This window comes from Protopterus annectens, chromosome 3.part0 (assembly GCF_019279795.1).
Source record: "Protopterus annectens isolate FY-2018-M chromosome 3.part0, PAN1.0, whole genome shotgun sequence".
Classification (NCBI taxonomy): domain Eukaryota; kingdom Metazoa; phylum Chordata; order Ceratodontiformes; family Protopteridae; genus Protopterus; species Protopterus annectens.
This window is the reverse complement of record NC_056731.1, coordinates 508215611-508243133: the sequence shown is the minus strand read 5'-3', so window position 1 is coordinate 508243133 and position 27523 is coordinate 508215611. Positions and strand designations below refer to the sequence as shown.

Genomic DNA, 27523 nt, shown 5'->3' with positions numbered 1-27523 from the left:
TCCTGGCCATCTCCTATATCTTTAAGAAAATATTATTTCAGTGTTAATATGTACAGTGTATATATATATATATATATATATATATATATATATATATATATATATATATATATATATATATGTTGTATTGTTAGTTTTAAGGACTATGTTTAGACCTTCACTTTTGTTTTGTGTATTCTTTTCTGTATAAATACCGGTGTGTGTTTTATATGATTCGACTTAGCTGTTTTATAGTTTAATTCTTTATTATGTCTTTGAAGAAGTCACCATTTTACGTTTATGTATGGGAGTTTTTTTTCCCAGAACTTCACAAAAATATGACTTTCCAGTCATGGGCAACAAATGCATTAAATTAAGCAAGCAATTAAGGAAAAGCCCAATACGAAATGTGGGTGGTTGTTCACTGTAGAAAGAAAATAGTAGTAGTCAGTGGCAGATTTAGGCCTTGGCCCAGGGGAGCTCACTCCCCCCTCCCCCTTTTAAACCACAATACAAACTGGCACCAGAATATTTTTCTGGAAAAAAAAAAAAAAACATTCTTAAATGCTTTTGTTTAAATCAGAAAAATGTGCTGCCAAAAAGGCACTTTTCTACTTTAAGGATGCACTATATGTGCAGTGCGTCTTTGCATGTGTTGTAGTAAAGACGCACACGCAACAATACAGATTTAAACGTTAGAAATTAGCTGCTTTCGCTTTCGATTTTTAAATGAGGAATTGGAAAACAGAGTGCGTGATCCATTGACCTGTTCATTTGGTGAGTGAAATAAGTGTGTGTCCGTCAGTACTGAGATAAGTGAGGCATGTGTGTTCATTCATTGGGTGAGTGAGGTGAGAGCGGTATGTGTTTGTGTGTCCATTCAGTAGGTGAGTGAGATGAGAAAGGTGTGTGTGTGTCTGTCTGTCTGTTCAGTACGTGAGTGAGATGAGAAAGGTGTGTGTGTGTGTGTATCCCTCTGTTCAGCAGATGACTGAGATGAGAGAGGTATGTTCATACCTTTCAACTGTACAGATTTTTGCAGACTGTCCATATTTTTTGTTTCATATTTTTGGCCTCTTCCTCATAAAAATTTTTTTTTTTTTTTTTGAGAAATCACGAAGAGGATCTAAGGATCAAAGCCACTAAATAATGACATGTATTTGAGATTTCAGACTTGTGCCCTTTTGAAAATTCATGCTAACACAAATCCTGTTATTCTGTCAATTTTCTAAATTTATAAGAGCAGTATTTAAAATGTGTCCCTATTTTTGGGTCTTTGTCCCACCATTATGTTAGGCTTTGTTCAGATTTCTTGAGCAAAGAGCTTCAGAAGTGTGTGTGTGTGTGTGTGTGTGTGTGTGTGTGTGTGTGTGTGTGTGTGTGTGCGCGCGTCTGTTCAGTAGGTGAGTGAGATGAGAGGTGTGTGTGTGTGTGTGTGTGTGTGTGTGTGTCTGTCCGTCTGTGCCTGTTCAGTAGTGAGTGAAATGAGAGGTTTGTGTGTGTGTGTGTGTGTGTGTGTGTGTGTGTTCACTAGGTGAGTGAAGTTAGTGGGTGCGTGTGCATGCGTGTCCATTCAGTAGATGAGTGTTCTTCTTCCTTACATCTCGCCCTCTATTTCCGTCATTTACTTTCAAGACTGCACCCCCCTTCTGCAAATTCCTGGATCCACTGTGTGTGTGTGTGTGTGTGTGTGTGTGTGTGTGTGTGTGTGTGTGTGTGTGTGTGTGTGTGTGTGTGTGTGTGTGCATGCATGTCCAATAGGCAAGTGTTCTACTTGCATCTTACCTTCTATTTCTGTCATCTACATTCAAGACTATGCCCCCATACTGCACATTCCTGGATCCGCCACTGGTAGTAGTGATAAAACTGATGGAACAGACATTTTGTTTTGACTTGGACTGGCACCAGCTACTCAAGGGACCATGCGTCTTACTTGGTGACACTTCCTTTCCCTTAGATGACGATCATAAGTTGTACTCCATCACTGTGGAGGCTAATGTCTGTCAGCATCCTTTGAACCACTCAGTGCCATGGTAGTTTACCAGGCAGTTACAGGGGATACCACAGTGAAGGGATTTTGCTTTGCCATCTTCAGCAGTTCTCAAGATGTTGCTTGACTTTTGGTATGAATGAGTCTATGCAGAAATCTCCACTACACATCGGTTCACAGATGTGCAGTGCAGGATCTGTTTCTAGTGTACTAATTATTACTCCATTATCTCCATTGGTTTCTGCAGTGTGGTAGTGATGTGATGACATTTGAGTATCTGATATCTGTGGTAGAATCTTGCAGTATTGCACCTTTGCACCAAATTTTATGTAACATCATTATGATCAGACATCTGATACACAGACCTCTGACATTTGTCAGTTTTGTTTCTGGTATCAGTTCCTGGGTATCTGTTCTTGCTTGTATTCTACTATTCTTGGTTTGAAAAACCCTTCTCCTTGTGAACCACTAAAATGAAAGGAAACCCTTTTCTCCACTTTTTCCTGAAGCAGATGACAGCTAATGGGAACAAATTAATTCTTTATTTTGACTGAATACTAATTTTGGAGATGAGGATTTTCATCTGATTCTTCTTTATCAGATGCTACCTTTAATGAAAATTATCATTACATTTAATCACTTTAAGGAGGTGTTCAAGGGTTCTTTGATCTAGGACTGGTCACCCAAGTAACTGTTCCTTCTGGTGGTTGAGACCTGTTGTCATTAAGTTCATATAACTTGAAGGGTCTAAAAATACATGTCTTAACAACTTGTCAGTTGATATAGTAATATTCTGTTAAGATGTGGTAGGCAGTTGTTCTTGTCTGATTCCCTGGGCATTAGTGCTATACAGTACTGGACCATAGATTACAGTGCTTGGATGAGATCTCAACATAGATTGAAGGTCTTGCACAAGGCATTAAGGCATTCCTGATATGGAAGTAAGGACGAAGTTAAAAAAAATGTATAAAAGCTAGGAAGATTTCCTTCCTGGTGTTAAGATGTGGCTAAGCTATTGTAGATTCTACATTTAGAGCTACTCCTCAAGCACAGAGTCATGTTTCATTCTCCCATTCCAATATACATGAAGAGTGAGTCTTTCAAGACATGGCTGTGGTTTTGAAAAAATACACCAGGCAACAGCAGTGCAGAAGAAAGGCTGTTCCAAAAGAAGCCACAGGATTAGATTTCTCAACATTAAAGGCATCTCATTCAAAGTTCATCTCTGTACCATCTGTAGAAATCTTAGCCATTACCCATCTCTCCTTTTGGCTTCCCGGAGGAACATTTTCCTATTTTACAGACGAATGCCGCTACCGTAACGTAAAGAGAAGGTCCTGACTGTAACCGATGATTGACTGATGATCCAAGTGGTAGAGGAGTAGCAAGAGAGAGTAGGAGTGGGACGATCAGACCAGTTTGTCCATCTTCTGTGGTGGGTTGAATTACACTAGTGCAGTACTAACCCCTTATAGAGACTGGTGTGAAGGATGGGCACCACTGTTGACAAGGGGCATGTGCCTGGTTATTGCAAAGCCATACATGTAGTATATGTGTATAATGACACTCTCTAATGTGAAGCCATGGAAAGACTTGTGGAATTAATCAGAACATAGCGAACCTTCACGCACTAGACCTGTTTCAGTTTGAATTCATCAAAGGCAGGTCATGCTTACTCAACCTAGTAGATTTTTTGGAAAAGGTCACCAAATCAGTGGATGAAGGCAAAATGGTACACACTACATACTTCAACCTAGCCAAAGCTTCTGACACAATTCCCCACTCAGGCATAGCACAAAAGCAAAATAAACAGGGAATAAACTCCTTTGTCACCCACTAAATTGCCATCTGGCTCACAGATAGAATGCAGATAATCAAAATAAGGGAAGTTACCTCCACAGAGACCAGTCACCACTGGAGACCCCCAGGGTTCTGTGCTGGGACCTCTTCTGTTTACTACCTACTTTTCTCAAGTAAAAACCAATACTAAAAGGCTCTGGCTGACTAACTTTGCAGATGATTGTATGCTAGAAAGAGTCATTGACTCTCCAAATGACTTAGCCATCCTGCAGGAATGCTAGAAAGAGTCATTGACTCTCCAAATGACTTAGCCATCCTGCAGGAAGGTTTATCTCAAATAAGTAACTGGTGTCAAAATCATGGCCTAAAACTAAATGCCAAAAAATGCATTATTTTATCACTCGAGAAGTTTCTACCCAGGGAACTTTCACATTGACAATTTACCCTCTAAGAGTAGATCCAGTTGTTCAGGATTTGGGAACTTGTGTGGACAGTGACCTAACATTTGACCAACATGTGTCTTGTTTTAAGAAAGGCATTCTATATTGTACACCTTATAAACAAAGGGATTGTGTCTAGATATAGGGGTGGCATTGCCCCCCTTATCTCAGCCCTCATTAGGCCAGTCATTGAATATAATGCCTCCTTTGGCATGTATCTGTCCAGGCACATGCCATAATTAAAACACCCACAAAGCTAACTTACTAAAGGGATACAAGGTGTAAACAACATGTCCTACATGGACCTACTCAAAGCCCTGCCACTATACTCTATATACGATAGACTGCTAAGAGGTGACCTGTGTTTGGCATACCATGCGTCCTCCAATCCATTATTGATGTATTTAATGCACATCAGCAAGTCAAGTGGCATCAGAAATACTCAGTCTGTGGATCTAAACCTCTTCTGCAACATCAACAGAACAATCTAGAGGGACTGGTATAGTTCACAGAGGATACTGCTGCTATGGAACAGACACCCGATCCACTTAAAACAAAGTTTATCAGTGTCCTTTTTCAAGTGCAACTTAGATCTATGGATGGGAAACAGAAAGTCTATCCCAAGACTGCCCCTCTACTACTAATAGACAGATGCAGCTCCTAAGTGCTTTATCCCATGCCTGGATCCCCTTAAATTAGCTATGGCACAATCCTAGTTATTCTCATTAGGACTAATATATAATTATCGCCCATGGAATGAGTAAGGCTACTCTGTAAACCAAATGGATTAGGTTATTTCGAGCATAAAAAAGGAAATTGGCTTGGCTTAAAATGGCCCACAAGGGCAGCTAGCCTAGTACTTGCCTATCAACCTTTGTAGCCCTCCAGGCATGATATGCAGTTGCAGGAATAAGGCATGACAGACCTGACTATAATCATACCTGTCAACCTTAGAGCACTTAGAGCAAAAATTCTGGACAAAGCCAAAACTAATGTGGGGCAAAAGCCCCAAAGCAGGGACAGATTTTTAATATCGCTCTTATAAACTTAGAAAGCTGGTAGAGTAGCAGGTCTAGCTTTGTCATTCATTTGTAAAGGATGTGAATTCTGAAACTCCATTGTTTGAGGACTGAAGTTACTGAATAATGACAATGACTTGCCAGAAAACCACAAATTTTTGCAGCCCAAAACTATGAGGCAAAAGTTTGGACAGTTGAGAGGTATGCTGTGATACACTGTGATGTGACCGTATCAGCTGCCTGCTGAGGGTTTATATTAGAACATCGAAGTTTCAGGTCTTTGAATGTTCTAATATCGACACCTAGTAACCGAAAACTGGTAAGACCGAAAATTTAGAACATTTAATTTTTTCCTAGGGAAAAAATTTGTTGTTCCGAAACACATACACACAACACAAACACGCAGCAATCCACACACATACACCTAAAATCTTACATCTAAACCTACACTAAACTGTACATACACCACTATCTACCCACTTACCTTAACCCAAACCCTAACCCTAAGGTCCGTCACTATCGCGCACACACACCTCACCCGCGCCCTAACTCACCTATCCCACCCCTAAACCTCACACCCAAACATTCGCAAACTTACCTAACCCGCGCCCTAACCCTAACTTACCTATCCCACCCTAACCCTCACGTCCACACAATCGCACACTTACCTGAACCCAACCGTAACTTTCCACCGCAGAGCTGAAAATAGTGAAGCGACAATAACGGACAACCGAATTCTTTCCCTAGGAAAGAATTCGGTTATCTAAAAATTTGCTATTTTCAACTTTCAGTTACTAGGTGTTGATATTAGAACATTCGAAGACCTGATACTTCGATGTTCTAATATAGACCCACCTGCTGAGGGGTTAGGACTACAAAAAAAAATCCTTTCAACAGATGCTGGCAGCCAGGAGTTCAGATTTTCTTTACCCCCATTAGACCATAAGATGTGCTGTGTGGCAAATCCACTCTGAAAAGAAGAGCCTTCCCCCTCCCAAGTTGATGTGGAGTGGTAATATCCATAGGGAATGAGCAGAGATTAGTGAAGCCAAAGGATTTAAGGTGAGTCTTGATGGTTTGGTAGTCAGGAAATGGGAAGGAAGAAAATGAGTAAAAGAGAGCGAGTTTGCAGGCTTGCAACATACAGTTTCTAACACTAGGACACACTCTAGGCATTCTGAGTACTCTGTGAGATCATAGAGAATTATCTAGCTTTAATAGTACATAAGGTTTCAGCAACAGAAGATTATAACCAGATGCTATGCTAAAACAAAGACAGAGGTTTATTCAAGGTTCTATCTAGTACTGAACATGGAAGACCAGTGGAGACCTAACTTAGATTTCACAAGCATGAATCAATTTTTAAAGACAGAAGACATTCAGACTGTTGATCCAAACTTGGATCTGTCACCTTTGAAAATGCTGATTGATATTCGTACTGGTAAATTTCTTTTTGCATTTGGTTGATTGAAAGAAGGTTGGTTAGTGGCTGCAGAGATAATTTCACATGTGGGTATGTCTGGTGTCACACTTGTGTTCACTGAGCATTAACAAACTCTGTGTTTTTATTGTAGGCCCAGCGACAGGCACGTGTCCATGAATCAAGCTGTTCAAGGAGAGTGGTAATTTCCCACAACATGGACAAGGCATTAAAAGAAGGTAAGCTTCACTGGTCAGTGTCAGTCATGCTGCTGACCCCAAATACCAAACTTTTATCAGTTTCCTCCCAGAGTGTTCTGTTTAGTGTCCTTAAATATGTAGCCATCTTGATTGCATGAAAATATTATTGAGCTTTTCAGCATCGTTAGTTTCAGCAAAATTGGATACTCTTGTATCTAAAGCCTTTGTCTCATTTTGAGTAGTTTGATTGTCATTTAGTGAACAAGTGCAAATATCTTTGAGTGATAAACCAAAATGTCTATTTATTGTCAAGAGCTATGTGTTTGCTTTTATTCTTAATTCTCATTTTGTTTGATTTATTGGTCGATTCTAATATTTCACCTGACTCAAAAGCTATACAGATTGAAGATGAAGAAATGTGTCATGCTTAAAAACTGTAAACTGATTTATGACCTAATTGTATGGTGACAGTATATGGTGGTCTGTGTACCCACATGTATGTGCACCTACTAAATCGCTGGCCCCATGGAAAGGCACCTTGCATGAAGTGTTGATACAGGTCAAATGTGTGCCAGATATGAAAATTCTGGGAATTGCATGGGTGGCAGACAGACACATTTTAGCTGATACCCTGCATATACATTGTAAAACACATAGAAATTAATGGAGTGGAAGTCCTCCCTATTGATGTGTGATACCCTGTGGACTAGGTTGGGCCTTGAAGGCAAATGTATGTTAAGTCATTGGCTCCTAGAACATCAGGAAATCAAATAGTATTGCAGAAGACCCACACAGTGGTAGGTGTCCTTTCATTTCACTGTTGCAGTATTCCTTACAATAGGGATCCTCTGCCAAGGGCGGCCCAACGTCCGGCCAGTGTACCAAAGCCTTTAGGTGGCTAAGGGTATGTTGTACATCACACTTATGCTCCGCGTGTACAGTGTAGGGCATAAAGGTGATGTCCAGATGTACCATCCACAGAACTTCTTTGCCCCCAGTCCAAACACCCATTTTTGATCGTTGTTCTGAAAGCTCGCTACGTTTGCTGGTTCACCAAGCCATTTTTCACTTAAAATCCCAATGTGGCACTTAGGTTTTTTTTTTCTTTTGTTATTGTTACTTGTAGGGTTCATGTCATCCAGAAAGGGCAAATGCCAATGTGGGAGACAGATTCCCCATACAGATCATCACAAGCAGTGTTTATTTTGTCTAGGTGCTTCCCATGATCATACATCTGTTCTGTTTCCCAGGCTTTTGTCCCAAAGATTCTGCATAGTCGGCTTTCCTGTTTGGCCAGCTTTTGGCAAAAGATGCCATGGAAGGAACTTCCCAGTCTGAGAGTCAGTCTTCCACAAAGAAGGCCAAGAAAACTAGGTCTGATTCTTCAGTTGTGTTGCCTCTGCCAGATGCATCTCTCAAGGCTAGTGAAAGCCATGATCACTGTTGAGCCTGACATGGATCCAGCTTCATGCATGTCCCTGGAGGCCTTGCAGACATTCACTTTGGATGTTCAACAGGAACAGTGGCTGGTTATTACCAAAGGGCCTAGGGGTGTTCCTCAAATTTTGGTTAGGGAGGAGGTACTGAGTATCATTCTAGAGTGTCTTACAGGGTCTGAGCCTTCTAAGTTTTACAAGACTGATGTCTTTTAAAGAAGAAACCGAAAACTAAACATGTTTCTTCTGCTCCTAAGGACTGTCAGAGTGAATGGCAGAATTTCCCTCAAGGTTTGTTAAATGCCTTTATGGCTTTAAAGCCTCAACAAGGGGTTTCTGTCCCAGATCCCCCTTGTTTTTCTGCTCCTCTTAAGAGGCCTAGAGAACAAGATTCCTTAGAGGAGGAGGAGGAGGAGGAGGATACCTTTTCCATTAGACTGTGGTTCTGAGGAAGATTAAACCACTAGTCCTGACTCTCCTTTTGAAGAGATTTCTTTTGGTTGCACAATTTCCAGAATGTTGGAATTTTCAAATGGGATTGTGCCCATGTGTCTTGAGGTTCAGAAGAGATATTACGAGTTTTTACAGATGGAATCTCCTAAGCCTTCAGCTGTTCCTCCTGTTCTGGCTGCCTTGTTTGATGCCTTTTCTACTGCATCTAAGGCTTCTGATTCCCAGCCCCCTGCTCTCAAAAAGCCTGATAGGTTTTTATAAGATGTCTGATAATTGCAAGTTTCTTTATAAGTGCCCCTTTGCTGATCCTTCAGTGGTGTCTGTGGCATCTGACAAGCCATCAGAGTTACTGCCTTCTACAAAGTTGCTTCCATATGATAAAATAAGAAGGTATATACCTCAGCTACCCTTGATTTTAGGGCTGTAAATTGTCAGACCCATGTAATAAGGTATATTGTAGCTCTTCTATTTCAGACCTGTCAGGTTATTTCTGACCTTCCTGACTCTGATGGGAAAACTTCTGCTCTCTCGTTGTTAGGAACTTCTTTCTAGGTGGCTCACCATTCTATTAATTCATACTTAATTCTAGCCACAGAACTATAACTCCTAATACCTTTTTTTCACGTCCACTAGTCATATTTACCTCCATCCCTTCTTTTCCCATTTAGCTTACTCCCCTTTCTCAGATTTCACTTGATTCTAACTACTACTATTCTCCTCTCGTATTGTCAAGTGGCCTCCGAAAGGCGTGTGAATGGGCGTGCCTTCGCTGAAGGTTGGGCATCGGTCTCAGCACCATAACAATCGACTGCCAATCATTAGCGGACCGGAGTTTGGCTGTGGCGACCCCTAACCGGGAAAAGCCGAAAAGACAAACAAACAGCTATTCTCCTCTCTTATTTATAAATTTTAAAAAAAATCTTTAATTTTCCCTTTTACCCATAGCCACCCCCCTTTTTTTATTCTTGACACTTGACCTTTTTCTATCTGCTTCCCCTCTGCTTCCGCTTACTGATGTACATGCTGTTGCCTGTAAGAACTAAGGTTTAATATACAATACTTTGTACTGTTATCTTAAAAAGTTAATTGTCATTACTTCTCCTCTAAATGGTGAATTCCTTATGTATATTGGAGATGTATGAATGGCTTTAAGACATTGTTTTATTGCCTTTGTTGTAAATTAACACCTTTTAAACTCTCGTGTTACAAGTGGGAATCCAAGCATTACAATGCATGTTTATATTACCTCATGCATACTGTACTGTTTGTAAACATTTTTATGGTGTATGTAATACTTTGTGGAGCTTTTCTCCCCGGGCTTGTGCTTAAAAAGGGCGTATGCTCAGTCAGACATTCCTGGTCGACAAATGCCAAATAAATAAATAAAATGAAGTGCAGTCATGGTGCAGCAGGTGCTTCTTTTGGGGCTGCTGCTTTTGTTTCTGTGCTAAGGAGATATTCCTGACTTTGGCTTCAGCCTTTGCCTGATTATATTAAGGCTAAGTTGATGGATGCTTCTCTGGATAATAAGCTTTTGTTTGGTGCTGCTACTGCAGAACTGTTTAAGTCCCTGCAGGAAAAGGTTAAGGCCTTAAACGAACTAAAACATATTTTTGTTTCTCCTGTACTTAAATTTCAAGGGAATTATCCCTAATAAACCAGCCTTTGTTTGTAGGCAGTCTTGCCCTCCCCACAAAGGCAGGAAAGGTGGTAGAAGAGCTCTTCCTGCTAATGCTACCCAGACTCCTTTAGCACAGAAATCTCCTTTTCCTGACAAAACCAGGTGCTGTCTGACTATTCTGTTCTTCTCAGCCACATTCCTCTTTTTTCATCTTTCTTTGTCCCTTCCTGTTTGGTAAAAGATTTCTCAATTTTCATGGGTTATTTCCATGATTTGCTAAGGTGGTCTGGAAATCTGTTCCTCATTTCTTGGGCATTTCTCAGCCCCCTCAGGAACAGTTGGCCTTTTTTCCAGAGGTGCTTCAGGGTCTCTCGACTGTGGAACTATTCAGGAAGTTCCAGTTTCTCAAAGGGAGAAAGGAGTTTTATGCCAGAATGTTCTTGCTCCCCAATAAAGAGGATCCTTGGAGGACCCATTCTGGATCTCTCACCTAAACACCTTTTTGAAAGTCCCTTCCTTTTGGATGTTGACCCTTCAGACTTCGTTTCCTCTGCTGCTTCCTCAGGCTTTTCTAGTTTCTCTGGAACTCAAGGATCCCCATTCGTCCCCATTTCAGGAAGTTTTTACATTTCTCTGCTTCCTGACATTTTCACTTCTGTACTTTGCCCTTTGGCCTCTCTACTGCCCCAAGAGTATTCACCAAATTACTCACTCCTGTGATTGCTTTTTGCAGGCTGAGGGGGTTACAGGTCTCCCCTACCTAGACAACCTAGGTTTTCAGGCCTCTTCTCCAGAGATTCTACTGCAGCATCTTCACTTTGCCATTTTTCTCTTACAATACTTGGGGTTCACTGTAAATCTCCAAAATCCCTTCCTGATGCCTTCACAGAATCATGTTTTTCTGTTTTGTATGATCCAGACTGTTCCAATGCTGGCATTCCTGCCTCCTCTCAAGGCCTTAACTCTCATTTCCTTCTTTCAATTCCTCCTTCCTCTGGCCTCAGTCACAGCCAGAGAATTTCTGAGAACTTAGGTTTTATGGCATCCACCATTCCTATGCTCCCTCTAGCCAAACTCCACGCAAGTAAGCTTCAGTAGTTTCTAAAGTCAGTTTGACTTCACAGCTCTCATCTTGTAGATTTCCTAGTTTCTCTTCTTCCATGCAGTAGTGAATTCAGCAGTTGTCACTAAATTTGGGGCTTCCTTTCCAACCTCCACTCCCCTGTCTGGAGCTGTTCACAGATGCTTCAGATGTGGGATGGGGGGCTTCCTTCTACTGTCTAAAACTGCAGGGCCTCTGATCATTTCAGCAAAAGAAAGACCACATCATTGTCAAAGAGATGAGAGCCCCTCTGTTAGCTGTTCAAGCATTTCATTCTCTTTTCACTGTAAGGCCCTTCAAGGTTCTTGCAGACAACACCACAGTGATGGTGTATGTCCACAAGTTGGGGGGGGGGCAAGATCTTATCTCCTTTGCAGGTTATCACTTCAGATGTGGGAGCTTTCTATCCAGTATCAAATAATGTTTTGGGCAGTTTACAGTCCTTTAGGTCAGAGCATTGTGGCAGACTCTCTGTGCAGGTCCATACCACAATCCAACGAGTGGATGTTTCACAGGAATGTGTTTCTGGACATTGTCCACCAGTGGGGTGCTCCTCAAGTAGATCTGTTTGCCTCCCGCTGAACAGACTTTTTTTTTGTGTGCCAGAGCCCCATGTCCTCGGGCCTGGAAGGTAGACACCCTCTCTTTTTCCTTGAAGGCAATGTTGCTTTATGCTTTCCCTCCCTTTCCTCTCATTCCAAAAGTCCTGTTCTAGATAAAGCAGGATGCTCTCAAAATCTTGCTGGTGACTCCCTTTTGGCAGAGAACATTGGTTCCCTCTTCTTCTGCATTTATCCAAGGGTAATCATCACAAGTTACCTCACAGGGTGGACCTACTGATAGAAGACAAGGGCCCTCTAATCCATCCCCACCTGTCCAGTCTTAAACTGACACTGTGGATGATAGGATTTTGATTCCGTATAGACACCTTTTTTCTGAGGACGTGCTTCAGGTCCTGCAGGAGGCCAGGAAACCCACTACTAGGAAATCGTACTTATCCAAGTGGAAGAGGTTTTCTGTTTGGTGTCGTTCTTGTAACCTGGATCCACTTTCTGTGGATGTTCATTGATTCTCTCTTATCAGCACCCCTTTAGCCTCTAGATTTGAGACTAAACAGTTTCTTAAAGGCATCCTTCCTATTGGACCTCCCAGGAAACCTGTCCCTCCTTCCTGGGAACTTAATTTTGTTTTGGAGAAATTGACCCAGGCTCCTTTTGAGCCTGCGGCTTCAGCTTCCTTACAGCATTGTTCTTGGAATACTGTCCTTCTGTTGGCCCTTACTTTTGCCAGGCGGATATCTGAGCTTCAAGCCCTTATGGCTGTTCCTTCTTTTTTAGATTTCCACAAGGACAGGGTGTCCCTTCGTACTCATCCTTCTTTTATGCCCAAGGTGGTGAATGAGTTCATTTCCCCACTTTTTTCCCTTCTCTGCAATTTGCTGTTAAGAAGGTTTTTCACACTTTGGATGTGCATAGACAACTCAGATTGTATTTGGGTAAGACCAAAGCATTTTGCAAATCTGATCAACGTTTTGTTTCCTTTCATCCTAGATCTTTAGGATTGGCTGTTTATAGGTTCATAGGTAGGTACTAGGCTATCTGCCCGAAGGCATTTATAAGCCTAGCCAAAATGTGTTGGCTTTCGCCACCTCCTTAGATTAGTTCCCTGTGCCTCTGTCCAGCAGAGCCACTGAAGTGATCCCCCAGGTAAACTTTCTGTTTCCCATCCACTCGTCAAGGTTTCTTTTGAAGAGTGTTAGCGAGGAGCTCTGCCTAATGTAGATTGGAATCTTGTTCCAAAGCATGGGAAGTCTCTGGGACAGGAATCTATCCCTCCAGCACGTCCTATTTATTGTTGTGAGGTTTAGATCCCTAAATCGTGTGGCTCGACGGGATAAGGTTTTCTTTAGGTGGAGCATGTCCATCAATTCTGGGATGGACATGACCGTGTATGTCAGGCAGAGAGCACCTCTGAGTAGGCCGTATACAACCGAGTACAGCTGGAGTTTCTTCAGTCGAGCTGCATAGGGCATCTGTTTGAGGCCAGTGATCCTCTTGGTTAGGTACATCTGTGGTCTTTCCAGCTGATGCAGGTGTCTTGTAAGGTACATCCCAAATGGGGCGTTGTACTCTATGATGGGTCTGATGAGTGATGAGTAGAGGGGCACAATGATCTCTTTTGATCTGGATACGAACCCTTTTGTGATTAGGTGGGCCACATAGAAGGATTTTCTAACCACTTTGGCAATGTGATTATCAAAGGTGAGATTACTCTCTATTTGGGTCCCCAGATCCCTTATTATGTCTTCTGTATTTAGGGGACTACCACCTATGTAGTAGTTTGTGGGTACTTTGTTTTTTCCAAAGGGATGACTATGCACTTTTTGGCATTTAGCTTGAAGCCATGCTTTTGACACCAGGTATCTGTCTCAGTGAGACCCTTTTGGAGGATGTCTGTGTCAGCCAGAGAGTCAATTATAGCCCCTAGTTTGCAGTCGTCTGTGAACTTGGTCTGCCATAGTCCTCCTGTGCTTGCCTGTACCTCTGAGAAGTATATGCCGAACAGGAGGGGTCCTAGGACCGAGCCCTGGGGAATGCCACTTGTAACCAGTGTAGAGTCGGACCTAGCTCCTGCAACTATCACCATGTATGTTCTGTCTGTGAGCCTGTTGGCAGCCCATCTTGTGACATATGGGTTTATGTTCAGGGTGGTGAGCTTGTTTATAATACCAGAATGGGGAATGGTGTTGAAGGCCTTAGCAAGGTCTAGGTAGGCTGTGTGTACCACCTTTCCTTAGTGTGTATAACCTTGGTAACTGTCTCAAAGAAGTCCACCAGGTTTATGAGGCATGATCTGCCCTTAACAAAGCCAGTGTTTGGACGTTCCCAATTTCTCTGTTAATGAGTTCCATGATGATGCGCTCCATAGCCTTGCAGACCAAGCTAGTCAGGCTTATAGGGTGATAATTCCCGGGGTCTGTTGTGGCTCCACCTTTGTGGAGCGGAATAACCATTGCTGTGCGCCACTGTATGGGTACATAGCCTGTGGAGAGGCTGAGTTTGAACAGTGTGTTTAGGTGAGGGGTTAGTTCGCCTTTGAGCTTGTGTATGATGCAGCCTGGGAAAGCATCCGGTCCCACTGATGCTGTGTTTTTGGATTTGGAGAGGGCTGTTTTAACCTGAGTGTCTGTGATTTCAGGGACTCTACATTCTTCTGGTATGGTTAGGGGCCTTTTTGGGGGTGAAGTTTGCGCTGAACCTGTCTGCCAGGATATTGGCGATATCTATCGGTTCAGTGTATTTTGTGCCATTCTGCACTAATTCCGAGCAGATCTGAGCATTGCCACTTAGATTCCTGACATAGCTAAAGAATGCTTTGTGGTTATCTTTGGAGTCCTTCGCAATATTTCTTTCAAAGCTCGCCTTGGATAATTTTATGAAGGATCGTAGTTTCTTGCTGATACTGATAGGGATGTCTTCTCTTCTTGGGATTTTTACTCTTTTCTGTACTATTTTCCTCCTTCTGTTGTATAGCTTGTTTATGGCAGGATTCCACCAGACTGGTTTTCTTTTCTTGGAGGAGTGAGTCTTGGTTTTGCTTGGGTGGCACGATCCATGCATTCTTGTAGGTGCCTGTAGACTGCATTAGTAAAGGATTTTGCAGCTTGGACAGCGTTATCCTTCAGCATGGGGCTTTGAAACTTTCCACCTCAGTCTTAAGTAACGTGAAGTTTGCTTTTGAAAAGTTTTTCACAATGGTTTCTTTGTCCGGGGGTGGGGGCGGAATGTGGATATCCAAAGTGATTTGTTTATGGTGAGATCTAACCAGCGAATGGTTACAAATAAATTCCACTTGGATATCTAAAGCCATTTCTTTTTGTTCTTTTCATGGTAAGAGCCTTCCTTCTTCTGTTAAGCCTCATATTACTAGGGCTGTGTCTTCTTCTGGTGCTTTTTTCCAGGATTTAGATACAAACTACATTCTTGAGGCAGCTACCTAGACTTTCGTGCGTACTTTTACCAAGCACTGTAAGTTGGATGTGATATCCAGACCTAGAGATGGTTTTGCTTGGGCCTTACTTCATGGGTTCCTAGAGGGTTCTGGTGGTACTTCCTCTTCCCACTCTTCTTCCTGAGCTCTTGCACTCTCCCTATTTGGTTCTTAGATTAGTACTAGGCTAACTACCCTTGCAGACTATTTTAAGCCTAGATAATTATCCCATGCGAGAATCGAATCCCGTACATTATGCTTGTATGGTTAGCACCTTCACCATTATGCCAACGTCCCACAAAAGAATAAGAAACATACAGAGGCATATTGTAAGGAATACTGCAACAGTGAAATGGAAGGATATAGTACAGTTGTGTAAAATCTTGCCATAACAGTAGATGTCTTCCTCTTCACTGTTGCAGAATTCACCCCTCCTTCCTCCCTCTGGTTCTTTTCCCTTCTGGATGTGCTTGTTACCTCTCTGATCCTTGGACTAGCATTCCTATTGGGGCTCTCAGTTCTGAGGATGGTATGTCTAGACATCAGCTTTATGCCCTACACCATATGTGTGGAGCATATGTGTAATGTGTGGCATACCCTTCGTAACCTAAAGGCTTTGGTATACTGGCCAGACATCAGACCACCCTTGGCAGGGGCTTCCTATTGTAAGAAATGCTGAAACAGTGAAGAGGAGGACATCTACTCTTATGGTAAGATTTTACACAACTGTGCTTTCTCTCATACGCATTCCTTAGGAACCGTGTATGTTTTTCCATTGCCTTTATGGCCAATGTATTGTTTGTGAGGTTTCTGGATGACAAACTAATTTTATGGCGAGGAGAGGAACATGTGATGAACGACTTCGTAAATTACATCAATGGCACAACCACTTTCCTTGAGTTCAGATATAAATGGCATTGTGATAAGATGGAATTTTTAGATATTGAGTTGACAACGGACATTGCCGGGGCACCGTGGCCAGTAGTATCCACAGAAAGGAAACCTGTTCCAATATGTTACTGCGCTGTAACAGTTGCCACCCCTTCCATCAGAGGAAGGGTATAATAAAAGGACAAATGGTCAGGTTATCTATGCTCATTAGTAGCGATGAAATATTCAAAAAAGAGATCTATATATTAATTGGCATGTTCCAAAACAGAGGCTACCTCTTAAGTCTTTTGCTGAAAGTGAAGAGATAAGTTATGCTTAAAAGAAATACTACATTCAAGCCTATTTTAAAAGCGGGTCTAAACACAAATAGAACCAACACAGCCAAGCTAGACACCAGTGTTCTGGTATTACAATACAGAAGCATCAAACTTGGTGTCAAGTGTTAGTAATATAAGGGAAACTCATTTTGACAATGAAATTAAGGAGGAGTTGGGGCATAAACCTAAAGTTGTATACAGTAGAAGGCATAATATATAGAATATTCTTGAAAGTGTCAAGAGAAAACAAGGCAAGCACAGGTCTTTGATGTACAAATGTGGTGCTTGCAAGACCTGCAGAAATATAAATGATGGTAAGAATGTCCTTATAGGAAATTTTGAACGTACTATAGGATGCCCGGAGAGGTGCAACTGCAATACCACTATGGTAGTTTATTTAGCTACATGCTTATCATGCCCTGGTTTCTGCATAGGCAAGACCAAAAGAAGGCTACGGGATTGCATTACTGAGCACTTTTAGAGACATTAAAAATTTAAAAAATGAACGATGCTTTAGATGTCCCAACTATAAGAGATTTTTATTCTTTGTCATTGATAGAGTATGGAGTGACTCTAGGGGTGGGGATGGTAAGTTAGAATTAGAAGCCAGAGAAACTAAATGACAGCTGAGACAAAATGCTTGTTGCAAGCCAGGTTTAAATGACTATTGTTCAATAGCTCCCTTTTTGAAGCAAAGGGCAACAGAGGTTTAATTTCAAGTGTACTGTGAAAACACTTATCTGACTTCAACTAACAGACCAATTATGTTTTGCATTTTTAAGTCTATTTTTTAACAAAGTTTTATACCTTTATGTTCATTATTAGTATTAACATTAATATTTTTATCTTGACTGTATTGACTATTGTGGTTTACAGCACGTTATTTTGTATATCACATATTCAGGGGAAGTATGCCTTTAAGTGTAGTCAGGGTAATTTCATTGATGCAAGCAAAATCTTGAATAATTGCTGAAGTAATTAGAGTATATAAAGGAAATTACATCATAATTGAATGATTTGATGAAGTCAATTCATGTTTTTTGGCGAAAGTGCTTAGTTGGTTTTACTTTAACAGTATTTAATGTTAAATAAACTTGTGTTTCATGCAAATACTGCCTAGATGGCTCACTTTTTTTATTTTTATTATTGTTTACAAGTTTTTGAGCTATTTGGGTTGTCTTCTGGTATATGTTCTTCCACATGCTGTGCTATAATGTTGAGGACCTGGTATAGAAATTGAGCGGCAGACACCTGCAAAATTCCTAGAAAGTCCCCTGTAGGTTGCTAAAAGGTCCCTGCAGCTAGAATGGTTAAAGCTGCACATATCCTAGTGACCTATGTAATGGGCAGGCTGCTTTATTTATTTTATTTATTTATTTAAATTTGTTGACCGGGAGTGTCCGACTGGACGTAAGTCCATTTTCAGCGGAGGCCCAGGGAGAAAAGCTCCACAGTTAAATAAACAGGCAGTAGTTACATTGGATTACATAGTGATTAGCAATTAACATAGCAATTACTCACAGCACATAGCAATTACTTACAACTGCTTAGTATCATTCTGTCCACATGTGGGTAAGGCAATTAGACAAGCTTCCATATGATATCCTGTCCACATCAAAGAAGTCCCCATACTGCTGATAAGCAAAATGGGCATATGTTTGGTGCTGCAGTCATCTCTTGCATTGATGCAGCATGTCGTGTTGGGAACTGTGGCTCTGAGACTGGACACTTGATAGGTGTTAATCTGCTGTAGTTGCTGCCATTATGCACATTTTATCGCCTTGTACACCTACAATCCCAGGCATTTAGAATAAGTGACCACTACACAGTGAAACACTCTGTTATGATGTCATTTGTAGATTTGCTATTCCTTGTTTTCATTTGGAATCTCATTTCCATATCATCTTGCAGTCATTTGCATACCACACCAGTGCCCATATTGCTTGAGTTTCTGAATCACCACCTCATTGCTTTTCTTGGTGTTTTGCACAATGCAGTGCTCTGTCTATATTTAGATTATATACTTGTCAATTTTCCCTCTGTATGACACCCTTACTGTAAGTTCTGTTGCTATGGCTTGTTTTAGCCATGTTCACATGTGGCCTCATCCAAAAGAGACACTACCTCTTTTTGCCACTTTTGCTGGATTTGGTGGAAGAGGCTCACCCACAGAAGCATACTGCTCTTTGATACACCAGGAGTGAAGGTTTGTTTGTCATTTATTTTATTTTTGTTAGTCTTTCCAGGGTTTCAGCTTTAGGAGCCGACTGTCCAGGGATTAGGCTGTCTGGCATGCACCAACAGTGAGGGGCAGCAAAGGCATCTATTCAGGAGGGACGATATGTTTGTTAGCAAAAAACTTGCAGGAGACCAGCAAGTTTATAAGGGATGTGACCCCCCAAAAAAAAATATAGTACGTAAAGAAATTGATTTGTACATCTTCTTTTATGGCAAGTACTTAACATAGCTGTACTTCACATAGCTGTAATGTCTTCAGGAAGGTCTGACCTTGTTGACTCACCAACCTTTCTGCTATACTTGGATCTTCTTCTTCTTCGGCTGCTCCCATTAGGGGTCGCCACAGCGGATCATCTGTTTCCATTTTTTCCTGTCCTCTGCATCTTGCTCTGTCACACCAACCACCTGCATGTCCTCTCTCACCACATCCATAAACCTTATCTTAGGCCTTCCTCTTTTCCTGTTACCTGGCAGCTTCGTCCTTCCTCTTTTCCTGTTACCTGTCAGCTTCATCCTTAGCATCTTTTTCCCAATATATTCTGCATCCCTCCACAGCACATGGCCAAACCAACGTAATCTTGCCTCTCTGACTTTGACTTTGTCTCCAAACCTTCCAACCTGGGCTGACACTCCAATATACTTATTCCTAATCTTCTCCACCCTCGTCACACCCAGTGCAAATCTTAACATCTTTAACTCTGCCACGTCTAGCTCTGACTCCTGCCTTTTTGTCAGTGCCACTGTCTCCAACCCATATAACATAGCTGGTCTCACTACCCTCTTGTAGACCTTCCCTTTCACTCTTACTGGTACTAGTCTGTCACAAATCACTCCTGACACTCTTCTCTAGCCACTCCATCCTGCCTGTACTCTCTTCTTCACCTCTTTTCCACACTCACCATTACTCTGAACTGTTGATCCCAAATATTTAAACTCATCCACCTTTGCCACCTCTACTCCCTGCATCCTCACCATTCCTCTATCGTCCCTCTCATTCACACACACATATTCTGTCTTAGTCCTGCTGACCTTCATTCCTCTTCTCTCTAGAGCCTATCTCCACCTCTCCAGGGTCTTCTCCACCTGTTCCCTACTCTCACTACAGATCACAATGTCATCTGCAAACATCATAGTCCACAGGGACTCCTGTCTAATCTCGTCTGTCAACCTGTCCATCACCATTGCAAATAAGAAAGGGCTCAGAGCTGATCCTTGATGTAATCCCACCTCCACCTTAAACGCATCCGTCACTCTCACCGCAGACCTCACAGCTGTCACACTACCCTCGTACATGTCCTGTACCACTCTTACATACTTCTCTGACACTCCCGACTTCCTCATACAATACCACAATTCCTCTCTAGCCAACCTGTCATATGCTTTCTCTAAGTCCACAAAGACACAATTCAACTCCTTCTGACCTTCTCTGTACTTCTCTATCAACACTCTCAGAGCAAACATTGCATCTGTACTGCTCTTTCTTGGCATGAACCATACTGCTGATCACTAATCATCACCTCCCTTCTTAACCTAGCTTCCACTACTCTTTCCCATAACTTCATGCTGTGTCTGATTAACTTAATCCTTCTGTAGTTACTACAGCTCTGCACATCACCCTTATTCTTAAAAATCGGTACCAAAACACTTTTTCTCCATTCCTGAGGCATCCTCTCACTTTCCAAGATTTCATTAAACAACCTAGTTAAAAACTCCACTGCCATTTCACCTAAACACATCCATGCTTCCACAGGTATGTTATCTGGACCAACAGCTTTTCCATTCTTCACCCTCTTCATAGCTATCCTTACTTCCTCCTTGCTAATCCACTGCACTTCATGATTCACTATCCGCACATCATCCAACCTTCTCTCCCTCTCATTCTCTTCATTCATCAACCCCTCAAAGTACTCTTTCCATCTGCTCAACACACTCTCCTGCTTGTGAGTACTTTTCCCTCATTATCCTTTATTACTTGAATGAACCCTTTAATTGCCTTGTGGCTGGATGACCTGATAACTGATGAAATTCATAATGCTGTATCCTTGCTGGCTTTTAGGATTTCTATTACAATTGCAACTGAAACTGGAAAAGAATGCATTTAAGTATTTTTCTTTTTTGGCGGGAAATGAGTTGTGCATTTAAACACTCCATTGCCCCTATACCCGCTATATATATATATATATATATATATATATATATATATATATATATATATATATATATAAATAAAATGCATACAAGAGTCTACACCTGTGGTTGTTGCATTTAGTGGAGAGGGACAAGTTAGAGAAAAAAAAAAAAAAAAAAATACTCCTTGTTTTCCCGCCTTTGCTCGACTAGTTAAGACCAGTATACAGGCTTTGCTGTATCTGGGCTGTGTGTAGTTCCTGTGTTGGCCATTGCCTTACTTGGATAGAAGGAAGTTTCTGAGCTCACCAGTGGGAGTGGGGAGCCTTGAGCAGCCTATCTGTCCCTGGGGGAAGTGATCTCAGCACTTGAGCTGTAATTCATTGGTTGCCTTGGACCATTTCCAGCTCTTTTCAAGTTCCCTGTATAAAAATCCGCCTCAGGGCGTTTTTTTTTGGCTATATACCCAAGCAGAGCTCCACGTGGTCCTGCAGAGGGGTCCTGGCTACAGAGAACTGAAAGAAGCGACCACTTTCCTGATTTAAGTACTTTTTGGCTTTTCTTATCTGCATTGTCCTCTCTGGCTTTCATTTAATAAGATACAACTGTTTTTGTGCTTTGCTGCTGTATTCTAAAGTATCTGCACTTAAAAGTAGTATTTTGGTCGACTCTGGTCGAATATTACTGTTTTTTTGATAATTTAATTGCTGAGGCTACTCACTAAAGTGTGCTAGCCTGTGTTAATCGTTTTTACTGTTTGCCTGACTGCATTTCTGTGTTCTTCTCTAAAAACAAAACAAAAAAAATACTGCTTTTCCGCCTTTGCGCGACTAGTTAAGACCAGTATACAGGGTTTGCTGTATCTGGGCTGTGTGTAGTTCCTGTGTTGGCCATTGCCTTACTTGGATAGAAGGAAGTTTCTGAGCTCACCAGTGGGAGTGGGGAGCCTTGAGCAGCCTATCTGTCCCTGGGGGAAGTGATCTCAGCACTTGAGCTGTAATTCATTGGTTGCCTTGGACCATTTCCAGCTCTTTTCAAGTTCCCTGTATAAAAATCCCTCAGGGCTTTTGCGCTTATGGGTCGGGCACCTAGCAGCAGCGGTTATACAGGTGTAAACTATTCTATACAGGTTTTAACTTTTTTTGGCTCCGCCAAGTTTGCTCTTCAATTTTTCCCTTAGAAACTCTACTCAGTCTATCTAGCTGTATATATCAGCACTTGTTTTCGAACTTCTATCCTTAGCAAGCACTCATAAAAAAAACAAGCACTCTTACCCTAAAGTAAGCACTACAGGTATCCACTACCCCTGTGAATACCCACTTCCCTTAAAGGCACAACACTCCTTAAAATATTCTAGTATGTCGAGGTAGACCACTAGCATCCTCTCTTGTTCAGCTGGTTAATCTGGGAATCTTAAGACAATGTTACAATTGTCTCATGTACACAGACAACCCTCTCCTCCTTCCTACTAACACATATACTTGTGAGAGATGCAACTATATAGCCAGACTGGAGGCTGAACTCTCTCAACTCAGGACTGGCAAGACCAGTCAGGAAGAGATGGTACCCACACCCAAAGCAAAACCAGTCACACATATAACCACCACCAATGCAAACCAAACACATAAAACACAAAGACATACTCGGAGGCTCTTATAAAAAACTTACCAAAACAACAGAGGCCTCCAAAGCAGACACCCAGAAATACACCCCCACAAAACACAACACCTACAACACATACCTCAAGCAACAGGTGTGTCACACATTCACAGCCCCTAAGGCAAAATACTATGCCAGAGACATTAGTAATAGGTGACTCTATAGTCAGACACACCGATGTTCCACTTACCAGGCTGAACAAGGAGAGGGTAACGGTGAGCTGCCTATCGGGGGCTAGGATCCGCCACATTACACACGCACTCAGGTCACTCCAAAGCAAGTACAAATATGATTCAGTCATTGTCCATGCGGGTGTGAATGACCTGAGACGTACCTCCCTGGACTACATGAAAAGAGACATTGAGGAGCTCTCCGATTATGTAGCCCAGACTGGTATGACCCTGACCCTGAGCAGCATCCTGCCTTCGCCAAGAATGATGCCTCAGTACAAAGACAAAATGATCAGTTTTAACAATTGGCTTAATCACTGGTGTCATTCTAGGGGGATCCAATGTCTGTCAGCCTGGGATGATATGCTGGACAAGCCACGTTGCTTCGTAAGGGATGGCTTGCACCTGTCACCACTGGGCTTCCGGATACTGGCCAAGGCTCTTGCCACCCCCATAGTGCCTTTTTTAGGCAATGCTCAAAGGACAAATCAACCTCCATAAAAAACAAAAATGGAAAAAAATTAAGGGTAATGCTGCTCAACGCCAGAAGTCTAAATCTCAAGATGCAGGCACTCGAAGCACTTCTCAGTATGGAGAACATCGATGTCTGTGCAGTAACTGAAACCTGGTTCAAGGCTCCTGAGAGTACTCCAGCACTACCAGGCTATACCTCATATCATGCTTCGCCTCAAGTTCCAGGCCGAACCACAAAGGGAGGGGGAGTGTCCATTTTCATAAAAGACACCTACACCTCTCGATTGGTGGCTGCTCATGAAGCATCAGAAACCATACAAGTTTTACTCACCATAGGTAAAACTGCCATACAACTGGTCGCATGTTATAGAACACCCTCCCAATCCCAGGAATCCCATCAAGCATTCCTGAAAACACTGGAGGATATGAATGTCACACCAAACACCATCATATTGGGTGACTTCAATTACCACAACATAGACTGGGCCCACTATTCTAGCCCTAACACCCTGGCCCAAAGATTCCTGGAATTCATAAACTCAAATGCTATGGAGCAACTGGTCACCTCTCCTACGAGGAGAGATAATATACTTGACCTGATTATCACAAACATGGGGTCCAAATGCTCCGCACCGGATATAAACCCCTCACTAGTAAGATCTGATCATAAACTGATCACGTTGGATGTACATATCCCACCCCACTCCCAGAACAAAAGACCACAGTGAAAAACTTCTCAAAAGCTGACTTTGAGCTCCTTAAGTCGGAAATGATATCCTTTAAGCCTACTGGGTCAATGGAAACCACATCCCAAAATGCTGAATCCTTCACAAAACCTTCTATGGACATCTCCAGGAATGCATGGATCAGGCAATCCCAACTAAAACCAAGACCCTCTCCACCAAGGAAAACGCCGGTTTGGTGGACCCGCTATAAACAAACTGTACAACAAAGAAGGAAGCTGCTGCAGGACAGAGCCAAATCCCACAAGGGAAAGGCTTCCTGATCAGCACAAGTAAAAACTACGCTCTCTCATAAAAACATCTAAAGCAAACTTTGAGAAAAAGATTGCCAAGGATACCAAAGACAATCACAAAGCCTTCTTCAATTATGTCAGAACCTTGGGAGGAAATTCTCAGATATGCTCTGAGCTGGTACACAATAACAAAAAGTTCACTGACCCTACTGTCATTGCCAACATTCTGGCAGATAGGTTCAGTGCAAATTTCTCCCCTCCCTCACCCCCTAAAGATGAAGTAACTATCCCTGCTGAATGTAACCTACCTGTCATCACAGACACACAGGTGAAATCAGCACTCAACAAGGCAAAAAACACAGCATCTATGGGACCCGATGGTATCCCCGGTTGCGTGTTACGTGAACTCCAAGATGAACTAAACCCGCCCTAAGAACTCTATTCAATCTTAGCCTCACTACAGGATATGTACCTGAACACTGGCGCACAGCAACAGTGGTCCCACTCCATAAAGGGGAAATTCAACTGACCCAGGTAACTACCGCCCCATAAGTTTGACCAGCCTGATCTGTAAGGCTATGGAAAGGATCATCATGGAACTCATAAATGGCGACATTGGTGATCTGCAGACCCTTGATCCCACACAGTTCGGTTTTGTAAAGGCAGATCCTGCCTCTTAAACCTGGTTGACTTCTTTGAGACAGTCACTAGTGCCATCGATGAGGGCAAGGCTGTCCACACTGCCTATTTGGACTTGGCTAAGGCCTTTGACACAATACCACACTCTGGCATCATCGACAAGCTCAGCAGCCTAAATGTAAATCCATATGTCACAAGATGGGTAGCAAATTGGCTAAAAACAGAACCCATAAGGTTAAAATTGCTGGAGCCATGTCAGACTCAAAACCCGTCACAAGTGGTGTCCCACAGGGCTCAGTCTTGGGTCCACTCCTATTCGGCATTTATTTTTCAGATGTGAAAGCAAACATGGAAGGATTATGGCTGACAAAGTTTGCAGATGACTGCAAACTGGGCCATAGTGGATCCACCTAATGACACACACATGCTACAGAAAGGTCTCACTGAAACGGACAACTGGTGCCGGAATCATGGCCTCAAACTTAACGCCAAAAATGTATAGTCATCCCCTTTGGGAAAAACAAAGTACCCAAAACTATCACGTAGACAATAACCCACTGAATACAGAAGATGTAATCAGAGACCTGGGGACTCAAGTCGATAGTGACCTCTCCTTTGACAACCATGTTGCCAAAGTGGTCAGAAAGACTTTCTACCTAGCCCATCTCATCATGAAGGGATTCTCATCCAGATCAAAGGAGGTCATTGTACCTCTGTATTCCTCCCTCATCAGGCCCATGATCGAATATAATGCTCCATTTGGGATGTATCTCACCCGGCACATGCAGCAACTGGAAAGACCCCAGAAGTACCTCACCAAGAGGATCATAGGTCTAAAACATGTGCCTTATCCAGCTAGATTAAAGAAACTCCAGCTCTATTCAGTAGCATACCGCCTGCTCAGAGGTGATTTGTGCCTAACATACAGGGCCATGTCCAACCAGGAATTGATGGACATGCTCCATCTCAAAAAATCCAAATCCACCAGAACCACACGAGCTAAAGATTTCAACCTCTGCACAAATATGAATAGGACATGCTGGAGGGATAGATTCATAACACAGAGGTTACCCATACTCTGGAACAAAATCCCAGTTCACGTGAGACAGAGCCCTTCATTGGCACTGTTCAAGAAAAATCTCGATGCATGGATGGGAGATCGCAAGTTTACCCCGGGAGTGACCTCAGTGTCACTACTAGACAGAGGTATAGTTTACTAAATAATGGGGTTCCACATGTGTCACTACTAGAGAGGCGCAACTACATAGTATGGGGTGGCGTAAAGCCACATCACTGTTGGCTAGGCTTGTAAATGCCCCCGGGCAGATAGCCTAGTACACTACTATGAAACTATGAAACTGCATTTTCACAATTTGCATTACTCAACGTTGTGATACTAGTTATATTTTATGTCTTTCAGGTGTGCTTAATCAGTTCCAACAGGGTTCAGAAATTGGGAGCATGAGTCTGAGTTTGTCTTTCTAGGTCCAGTGTCTGCAATCAGGTCATGTTTTAACGAGAAGCATACAAAATCCTGAATGCAGGTGCTAGCGAAAGTAAGAATTTTGTGCCAAGAGGAGGTCCACAGAAAGGAAATTTCCATCTGTCCCAACCATTAGTGTTGCATAACGCATTCTTCTATATCAGCTCATTTGTTGAGCACTATAACAGTTATGTTCGGGGGGGTACCATAGTTGTACCAGGTATGGTTCTCTCCAGGATCTTTGTATGCGTCTCTTTAGAAGGTAGAGAAAGGAGATGGAAATTATTTGCTTTTGCCAATGACATTCAGGCAGTTAGCACAAAGCATTTATTTATTGACATTTGGTTACTGGGAAAGCCTGACTGGGTAGAAGCCCATTTTTAGCAGAGGCCCAAGCAGAAAAGCTCCACGTTATTACAAAACATTGTAAGAACAATAATTTTACAGTCTTCAGAATAAAACAAAAACTTCTACACTTCAATAATTATGACAAACTAGACATTTTATTTTACATTTGTTGACCGGGCTAGTCCAACTGGATATATGTCCATTTTCAGCAGAGGCCCGGGGAGAAAAGCTCCACATGCAAGCATTTGTAATAACAGGTAAAACATTAAGCATGGTTATAATATATATGTCAAAAATCATTAGATATTAAGTAAAAAGCAGAAGTTGAGAAATAGAGAGTGTATTTTTTTTTTAAGAGTTTCTTAAAGCTAAAAAAGAAAAAAAAATTTGCAAGTACCTAGATACACGAGGAAAACTAGTTATTTACAGCAGAAAAGTTGAGAGTACCTAGATATCCAAGGTAGACTAGTCAGGGTTGCTACAGGGGCAGAGCCAGTGGGTTTTGAGGTGTGTTTTGAATTGGGATTTGAAGCAGGGAAGAGAGGAGATTGCTGTGAGATTGTGAGGAAGAGTGTTCCAGGTTTTTCCTACTGTGTTGGAGAACAAGGATTTGCCAGCTGAGTTATTGGGTTTACTAGTCGATATAAGTAGTTTGTCGGAGGAACAAAGGCTTTTAAGTTTGCAGTAAGGAGTGATAAGTGAAGTGAGAGTGGGAGTGTTTGTAAAGGATTTTGTGGGCTAAGGAGAGCTG

At 42.1% G+C, this 27523-nt stretch overlaps 1 protein-coding gene across 1 annotated transcript in view; it reads left to right on the top strand.

The window, feature by feature from the left end:
• Positions 1-27523, top strand: part of SNX25 (sorting nexin 25) — a 1427683-nt gene that overhangs the window by 76917 nt on the left and 1323243 nt on the right. The window contains exon 2 of the mRNA XM_044064925.1: positions 6803-6887. Within this exon, the coding sequence (XP_043920860.1) occupies positions 6803-6887 (85 nt within the window). The remainder of the gene's footprint in view (positions 1-6802; positions 6888-27523) is intronic.